The sequence below is a fragment of the Panthera pardus genome, unplaced genomic scaffold (genome assembly GCF_024362965.1).
Source record: "Panthera pardus isolate Hobbes unplaced genomic scaffold, ASM2436296v1 HiC_scaffold_10, whole genome shotgun sequence".
Classification (NCBI taxonomy): Eukaryota; Metazoa; Chordata; class Mammalia; order Carnivora; family Felidae; genus Panthera; species Panthera pardus.
The window spans coordinates 18,652,851-18,661,795 of record NW_026526655.1 but is presented as its reverse complement, the minus strand read 5'-3'; the positions used below and the strand labels follow the sequence as shown (position 1 = coordinate 18,661,795).

The 8,945-nt window shown below is 62.1% G+C and overlaps 1 protein-coding gene across 1 annotated transcript; it reads right to left on the bottom strand.

Annotated features, from left to right (window-relative positions):
- Positions 1-857: 857 nt before the first annotated feature.
- IHH (Indian hedgehog signaling molecule) lies at positions 858-7,346 on the bottom strand. The gene is made up of 3 exons (XM_019445920.2): positions 6,663-7,346; positions 3,989-4,250; positions 858-2,297 (listed from the first exon to the last, which is right to left on the bottom strand). The coding sequence occupies exons 1-3, from the start codon at positions 6,972-6,974 to the stop codon at positions 1,639-1,641; spliced, it is 1,233 nt and encodes a 410-aa protein (XP_019301465.1). The 5' UTR covers positions 6,975-7,346; the 3' UTR covers positions 858-1,638.
- Between the last annotated feature and the right edge of the window lie 1,599 nt (positions 7,347-8,945).

Below are 8,945 nucleotides of genomic sequence, written 5' to 3'. Positions count from 1 at the left end.
CAGTCGGGAGAACTCTACTTTGTAGCATACACCAATTTTGACGGTGTGAATACTCCCACCATGCCCTATATCAACTGGCTTATGAAATTTCTGAGAATTTAACAAGTATAACGCTGGACCTGGGACTCTCAGCTGACCTGTAGCAAGTACAGAAAAACCTGCCTTGGCATAGAGAGACCCAGAAAAAATGAAGAAGGGAGTCACCTTGTCTTGGCAATAAACTGGGCCTTTTCTAGACTAAGCAATGTTTCTCAAAGTGTGGTCCATGGACCATCCGCCATGTTCGGTATTTGTAAAAATTTCCTGGGCCTCGCTCTGGATCTATTAAAGCAGAATTGTTTGAATGGACCCAGGAATCACTTTTAAAGAAACTGCACAGGTGATTCTGAGGTTTGAGAACAGCTAGGTTAGGGACTCCTGAGTTCTCCAAGAAGTCAGAAGGGGCCACAAGGCAGATGTGAATTCTACAAAATCTTCTTGTACCATGGTCCATTATTCACACTGAAGGATGAGAAACAGGCCCCGAGACAGACTTGAGTAAGCAGGAAAAGTGCCTCGACAGGCCCAGTGAGGTGGTTCTAGATGAGTGAAGTGACCATGGGCTAGTTACCTCCATTCTCTCTCTGGTCCAACAGTGTTTAGGGCAAACTTTGAGATCAGCATGGGAAGGCCTTGCCTGGCACAGAGCCCAGTTCTCTGTGGCAACTTTGCTGGGCTTCTGGGTGAAGAAAGGCCTGTAGTAAAGGTGGGAGCATGGGAGTTTCTGTTCTTGGAGGAAGGTGAGCACACCCCTGAACCGACCCACCCGTGGCTCCAGACTGTGTGTTGGCCCTGCTCAGCATCCTAGACTCTATGGCTCTAACAACTTAAATAATTTTTATTACAAAAGGAAGAAAAGACCAAAACATCCCCAAAATTCTCCCATGGGCTTCCCCCTCCGAGCCAATAAATAAGGTGGGGGAGACTGACCGGAGAGGGGGGTGAGGGTCATGGTTCAGCAGAACAGGGAGCGTAGCCTGGGCAGGGGCAGAAGGACATCCAGCCCGCTCCCCTGGTCCTGGGCACTATGATCACATTGGCTGGAACAAGGAACTCTGCTCACTGACAGCAACAGTCTCTGTCCCGAGGAGTGTGGCCAGGGAGGAAGGTCATGCCTCAGGATGGCCAGACTGGCTGCCCCACCCTGCGGCCTTCTCAGTTCTGGGCAGCAGGTGTTGAGTCCAGCCAGCTCCCTGCTGGCTCCCAGGGAATCTAGCAGCATCGACTGAGGTGCAAGCCCACCTACGAGGGGCCTCAGACAGATGGAATGGGCCCTCCCCATTGGGGGAGGCAGGTACGAAAAATCGAAATGAGAGCTGGCCAGGTGGGGGAATCCACTGTGCCAGCCTCAAGAGGTCTCTAGAATAGAAAGATAGACCACTCCCTCCCAACCAGCTTAGCTTGTAGCTCTGTCCCTACATCGAGGTGGGGTGGTCAACACTGGCATTGCCCAGTCAAGTCTCCATGGTGTGTCTGGGAAAGAGGAGATGGTGGGAACCAGTGCCCCCCACTCGGGTCCCTTTCAGGGCCAGTGTCCTCTCGGCGGGAAGGCCTTTGGACCGCGTTAGGCAGCTGCAGGAGGGCAGTGAAGGGGTCTTCTCAGCTCCCTGGCCCAGCCATGCCCAGCGAGTGGAAGCTGCCCTCTTCCAACAAGAGCCGCCCCAGGCGGTAGAGCAGCTGGGGGTACCAGTGCACACCCTCCCCCGGGGTCCAGCTGCCCCATGCCAAGCTGGGAAACAGTCGCAGGGGCCAGAAGGCCAACTGAGCCAGACGGTGGTCAGCCACGGCCGCGAAGCAGGAGGCCACCACATCCTCCACCACCAGCGTCCCATGCCTTGTTAGTGGGGCATAGGCCCCCAGGGCCACGTGTGTGGAGACGGCTGCCACTCGGGCAGGTTGCAGGCCCGGCACCCCGGCCACCAGCACGTACTGGCCAGGCTGCACTTGGCTGGCAAATGTGGCCCGGAAGTGGGCCGCTGGTTCTGTGTGATTATTGGCGGTGAAGAGCAGGTGGGCAGGCGTGAGTGCCAGGCGGCGCGGGGGGTCCTGGGTCTCGATGACCCGGAAGGCCCTCAGCCTGTCTGGCTCGCGATCCAGGAAAATGAGCACGTCACTGAAGGTGGGGTTCCCATCCTCCCCCATGGCCAGCACCCGGTCTCCGGGTCTCACAGCTGACAAGGCCACACGTGCCCCGCTCTCTAGGCGCACCTGGGCTCCAGCAGGAAAGCAGCCACCTGTCTTGGCCGCAGCAGAGTGCTCTGTGGGAAGAAGGGACATGAAGGTGTTACTGCTGTGTCACAGCACCCCTCCCCAGAGCTCCTCTCGCTCCCAAAGAGCCCCCCCCCCCATCACCATATTCTGGCTCTGCTCCCCCCTTCCCGTGCAGCCTTGAATACACCCCAACCCACGATGTGATCTGTCCTCCTCCCCCGTCTAATCCTTTGCCAGTGAGAGGAGCATATTGCGGCTCCAAGACCCATGAGTGAGAAAGAAAGGACCCTGCTGAAGCCCCGGCCAAGCCCCTGTCTGCTCGCTGTGAAGCGATGTTGTAGAACATCAGAGAGGTCAGGGGTGAACTGAGCCAGGTGGTGGTCAGCTGTGACTTAAACTCGAAAGCTACAGTCTCGTGGAGAAGGCACTTAGCTCCTCTGGGGTCTGGATGTCCTGTCATTTCTCACTCCTTGCTCAGACACTCCCCAAAAATTGCACTCTCAGGCTGACACCCCGAGTTCTGTCCCAGAGCTGGCCCTCGGAGTCCAGATAGAAGCGAGAGGAGGGCCAGCCGTGGGCAGCTATAGACTTCTGGGGAGCCTCAGAGTGAGTGGTCAGGCCAGGGCGTGACTCAGTGGCAAGGGTAAAGTCACCATCTTCAGTTCATGTGCTGGGTCCTTGTGCGGGGACAGGACACGGTGGCATTGGTGGGCGGGATGGTGAGCAGTGTTGTGGGTGGGAATAATGATGGAAGTGGCCACTCGGGGAGCTGGTGTCGGGCCAGTGTTCGCAGGTGAAGGGTGGACGTGACTTGAAGTAGATACAATTGGCAGGAAAGTGCTGGAGGGGAGGATGGGGGTGGGTCACCACAGTGTGCCCAGGTGGGTTCGGGAATAGTAAGCAGTGGGTCTGGTCTCATGTGTCAGGTCTTCGGGTGTGACTGCTACGTGGTGCCAGCATGGAGGGCTGTGCCCGAAGCCAGGTGGAGCCAGACTGGCAGTCACACGGGAACCATCTGAAGCATCCGTGATCAGGTTCAGTGTAGGTGACAGGGATGCTGACAAGATCTGAGGGAGGGGCAAGGCCCCAATGCCTGCCCATTCGGATCAACAAGGCGGCCAATCTGGGAAAATCCATTTTATTGAGTCCACTGTTTATTCTGCCCCTCGTGGCTGGCTTTGCCCCAAACTGTCCAGCTTCAGGGCCCTGAGGGAGAGGTTGGGGATGCCTGCACCCCCTGGAGGAGCATACAAAGTGCCCTAAAGGGCCTGACCTGCAGCAGGGTTGTGGGTTCTGAGTCTCTGGGCTCCCGGCTCCTGGTGAGGCATGCTGGTGTCTGGGCATAAGCTGGCCCTTGGCCCCTGGCCCCACCGCCCGCCTCCATTCTGAGTCATCTGAGCGGGAAAGCCATCTCTGTCCCAGCCTGGCTTCCTCCATCTGTCCAGCTTGCTCTGTCTTGCACCTCCTGCTGCAGGCTCTGGACTGTGGACCGCGAGGTCGGCCCCCAGCAGTGCTGGGACAGGGCCCTGTCTCCCTAGGCTCCTGCCATGACACTACCAGGCAGGGGGTGAGCAGGTGGTCACAAGCAGCAGTGGGGAGCGAGGCGGACGTCCTCTTCCCTGGGGTCCCCGCCTCCATCCCCTGGCGGGCCTCTTCACCTTCTGGGCAGCAGTGAGCCCTGTGCCTGCCCATGCCCTGCGGCCCCGGCCCCGGGCCCAGCCCCCAGGCAGCGGCTCACCGGACTTGACGGAGCAGTGCACGTGGGCCTTGGACTCATAATACACCCAGTCGAAGCCGGCCTCCACTGCCAAGCGCGCCAGCAGTCCATACTTATTGCGGTCGCGGTCCGAAGTGGTAATGTCCACCGCGCGGCCCTCGTAGTGCAGCGACTCCTCAGAGTGGTGACCGTCCTCATCCCAGCCTTCAGTCACCCTCAGCTTCACGCCGGGCCACTGGTTCATCACGGAGATGGCCAGCGAGTTCAGGCGGTCCTTGCAGCGCTAGGAGAGGAAAGCCAGCAGAGTTAGGGGGAGATGCCGGCCTGCATGCGGGTGGAGGCGTGGCCCCGCCCCCGGCCTCTCCCAGAGCATCCGCTGGAGTTAGGAAACCAGGGAGGTTGTTCTGTCCCTCTCTTTTAGGAACAGAGAGCCCTAACTTGCTTCTTTCCCTTCTAGCGTCTGGCTGCTCCAGGGACCTGGACCGCACGGTGGCGCCACAAATCTGGAGGGCGCGTTGGGAGGTGCACCCTTGGGGCGACCTCCTCTGTCCCTCCCTCCCACGCTCTTTCCCCTCAGATCGGGGTACCGATCCCTCCACAGACCCGGCTACACTTTTCCCGCGCCCAGTCCCTCTGTCCCACCAAGGCACCTGAAGGCCAGAAACCACCCTCTGCCCGCAGGGTTGGGGTGGTAGCGGAGCCGACTGCCTGCGGCTGGCCTGCTAGGCGTGCAAGGCCGGAGGTGCCCAGTAGGTGTCACCGTAGCCTCAGGGCTGAGGCCCCCCGACTCGGTCTGGAGGCGCGGCAGGTGCAGAGCGCCCCAGCAACGTGGGGGCGTGTTGGGAGGGGAATCCCGGGCCGCCTGGATCTCTCCAGCGCCAGAGTATTCCTGCTGGGACTTAAGATCCAAAAGTGACCCACACCCAATCCGAGGATGCAGAAGCCTGGAAACCAGAAGCCTGTGGAAATGCTAGCGCCCAGCCGGGCCAGATGGAGGGCGACCCGGAGCGTCCTCCGCAGCAAGGGGCGCACGCAAGGCTGATAATCCCAGGCAAGGTTCTCCCTCAGTCCAGAACCTTCAGCACCTCTGCGCCGCCCCTATCAGGGAAAGGGCTGGAGAAACCGAGCCTCTGATCTCAGCGAGCCGGCTCCACGCTCTGTCTCACACGGGGTGGGAGTAGAGCCGCGCCTTGCGGGAAGGAGAGAGATCGACGGTCTGTGATGACTCCCCGTGTGCCTGCAGCCCAAAGGACCCTGCAGTTGGCTGGGGGGAGGGGACTGCGGGAGAGCCGACCCTTTCACAGTCCGTGACTCGGGTGCGAGGCGCCGCCAAATGTGGACAGCCCATGTCTCAACCTACCCCCATCCCGCACAAAGGGGGCCCCACAGACCCTTGGACTCCGTCTCCCAGGAGCCAACAGCGGCTACAGCCCAAGGCCTGGCCGTCCTCTGGGCGAGCAGCCTAGCTGGGGAGCACACTGCCCAGGAAGGGAGCTCGGTGTGCTCCTTGCCTCCAGGCTTCCAGCCGCCCCCCCCCCCTCCAGCTAAGTCGGCCCCGTGGGCCCCTGCTCCCCGCCCCTCTCCCCCTCCCCCGGGTCCAGAGCTGGGGAGCGCTGTCAATGATTGCCCAGCCCGTGGCCCGGATCCTTATCTGCATTCCTCGGCGCCCGGCCCGGCCCGGCCACCAGCCAACCTTCGGCCCCGACACCGGCCGGCCAGCCCCGGCGCCAGGGCGCAGGCTAGGGCTGTGGTGGAGCTGTTCTTCCCAAAGCACCTAGGGAGCAGGCTGCCTGCATGCGTGGGAAGCCCCGGGAGACCACCGAGGAAGGGGACGTAGGTTTCTGATCCCTTGGGACCCCAGATGCAGGGAAGAAAGTCTGCTCCCCAGTGCCTGGGTTGAGCGGGTCCTGTTCGGAGCTTGCAGAAACTAGCTAGCGTTAGTTCTGCTCCCTCCCTCTCCCGGCATCCTAGCTCTTCTCTTTCAACACTCCCCGTCCCTGCCACCAAGCCCAGGGGTCCCCCAAGTCCGGTCCCAGAGCCCGAAGTTCTCGGCACCCCACCCTTAACCGCAGCGGCGCGGCTCAGCTCTCCGGGACAGACACGTGGGCTCGCCGGGCAAGTTCCCTTTCCCACCTCCGCCTCCCGGCTCAGCTCTTCCCGGCTGTCCCTAACCCCAGACCCGGGAGGGGGGGTGGGGTGGGGTGGGGAACGCTGCTCCAGAGAGGGCAGCGCAGCGAACCAAGAGCGCGCGGGGAGGAACGGCCCTCTGCGCCCGCAGCTTCTTCGCCCTCAGGGGTGCCGAATGGAGAGGGGCGCAGCGGTGCGGAAGGTTAGGCCAGGAGGGACTGCGTGGGTCCCGAAGGCGCGGGAGGCGGCCGGGTCGAGGTACCTCCGGGTGCCGAGTCTGAGCTCAGCTGCCAGCGCTCTGGGGCAGTGGGGCTGCCGCCACCAGGCTCGGCCGTGGCGCTTGGCAGTGGGGCGCTCTTCTCCCACCTCCGGCGGGTCCGCGGGTGTCCGCACTGCCGCCGGGACCCCTGGCCGGCCCATCTTGGGCAGCAGGCGGCTGGGCTTGGCGAGAGGGGCAGGTGCCAGGGGGCGTGCCAGCCAGTCGAGAAAAGGTGCCAGGGGGGCGGGGAGGGCCGGGCAGGTGGCGGCGCTTCAGCGGCGGCGCCCTGCGAGGGCGGGTCGCGCTCACCTGGGTCATGAGGCGGTCGGCGCCCGTGTTCTCCTCGTCCTTGAAGATGATGTCGGGATTGTAGTTGGGGGTGAGCTCCTTGAAGCGCTCCGAGCTGCGCGCGATCTTGCCTTCATAGCGCCCGCTGGCGCCCAGCGTCTTCTCCGGCACGTTGGGGCTGAACTGCTTGTAGGCGAGCGGCACGAGCTTGCGCGGCGGCCGCCTCCGGCTGCCCACCACCCGGCCCGGCCCGCAGCCCCGCGCCGCCGGCACCAGCAGCAGCAGCAGGAGCAGGCAGAACCGCAGTCGGGGCCGGAGCCGGGCGGGAGACATGGCAGGGGAGCCCGGGCGAGGGGCGGGCGAGGGCGCCTGGTGGGCTGGTGGGTGGGCGAGTCGACGGGCGCGCTGCGGGGGCTCAGGCGTCCGGCTGGCTCCGGGGGGCTCCAGGTGGGGGCGCCATGGGCTGCGCGGCGCGGCGCAGGGCCGGCGGGACTCAGGTGCGGGGCGGGGGCCCGGGGCCCTGGCTGGTGGCGGCGCGCTGTCCCCCTCGGCGCCTCGACTCTGAGCTGCCCGGCTCGCCGGCCGCCAATAAATAGGCCGGCCCGTTTGTTTTGGCAACGCGGCGGCGGCGGGGGGCGGCGGGCGGCGGGGCTGCGGGCCGCCGGGCTGGGCTGGGCTGGCCGGGCCGGCGGGCTGGCGGGCCCCGCGGTTAGCACCCCGGCCCGGCGGTCAGGCGGCTCTGGCGGAGCGGGAGCTGCTGCCGTCTGCGGCGCAGCTCGGGGCCGAGTGAGAGGGGAAATGGAAGAGATCCGGGCTCGGGCCCCGCGCAGACCGCACCCTACCCATGTCCCTGCCTCCTGTGCGCTCGACAGCGAACCTGCAGCAAGGGCGGCACAGCCTCCTCCCCCTCGGGCGGGCGGCCCCGGCACCAGCCAGCCCTCGTCCCGCTCGCTCCTCCGCCGCGTCCGCCCGCCCGCTGCCCTCGGCGCCCCCTGCACTGCCTGAGTTCGCCCTCCCCGCCCGGACGCGCCCCACCCCGCCTGGGCCTCGCCTCTGGGCTCCCCGCGGCTCCGGGGTGCCCCGCCAGGCGCAAACCTCCCGGACAGGAGCTGCCACCCCCACAGAGACCGCAACCCACGGCGCGGCCGGACGCGAGGGGCGGGGGGCAGTGGCCGGACCGCACGGCCGCCTACGGTGTCCCCTGCGGGGAAGTAAAGCCAGAAGACGGGAGGCCGCCCCTAACCTGGTGCCCCACCCTGGCCCGGGAGACGCGCCCTCTCAGCGTGGTGGACTGAATTCTGTATCAACCCGCTGCACATCCCACGGCCACCGGGTGTGAAGCTGGGAGTGGGGCACCCAGCCTCATGAAGAGTCAAATCGGGCTTTTTGGTGGGTTTTGCTGTTTCTTTTGAGTTGGAAACACTATTAAAAAAGAGCAAAATGAAGTTACAAAGGGATGGGCCAAGGTGTGGAGAAGAGCAGCTAAATGATGACATCAGCTGGAGGAACTGACCACGTTAAAGACCCGGCAGCGCTGGTCTGGGGTTGGGGGGGGGGGGGGCAGGGGCTTGCTGAGAACCGCAACAACGACTCACAGCTGCTGGCGTGCAAGGGCTGCTACACAATTCCTCTGTTAATTCTGCTTTACAAATTCAAAACCATAGAGAATACGTAGAGGCAGCTAGAGAAGTAAACACGGACGGTGTGTTTATTTTGATATGCCACTCAGGAAAGCTGAATGAATTAGGATTTATTCTGCTAAAACCAGAAAGGGCAAGGATGTTGAAAACAAATGCCGCCATCACAACAAATTATGTGATTTGGTCGCAGTATAGTCTACCAATTCAATAGAGATAGAAATAAAAGAATGAGAAATAGAAAGATTTAAACATTTTTTTCATTCCAAGAATACTGACCCAGTTAAGTACCACTTTGTTGATTCTTACGTGCCTGGTACATGGGAGCTCTTCCATATGATTATACTAAGTATGCTACTTGCATTATCTAATTCAAACTCACAACCTCAGTTGAGCTCTTATTCCCGTTTTACAAATGGAGATTTTGAAGTTCAGAGAAGATAAACAACTAGCTTCGGGCTGGGGAGCAGAGAGAAAATTCAAATCCTCTACCCTCTACGGGGGTCTGACCCCAGAGCCCCAGCTCTCACCTATGCATCGGTTCCTTGGCCCTCTTTCCTGGGTTTTGAGCTGTGGTGGCTTTTCACAGATGTCCTCACGTTTTCTCTGGATGGATTTTGTGAACATAAGTTCGGAATTAGATGGGGACCTATGATAGTGCTTAATC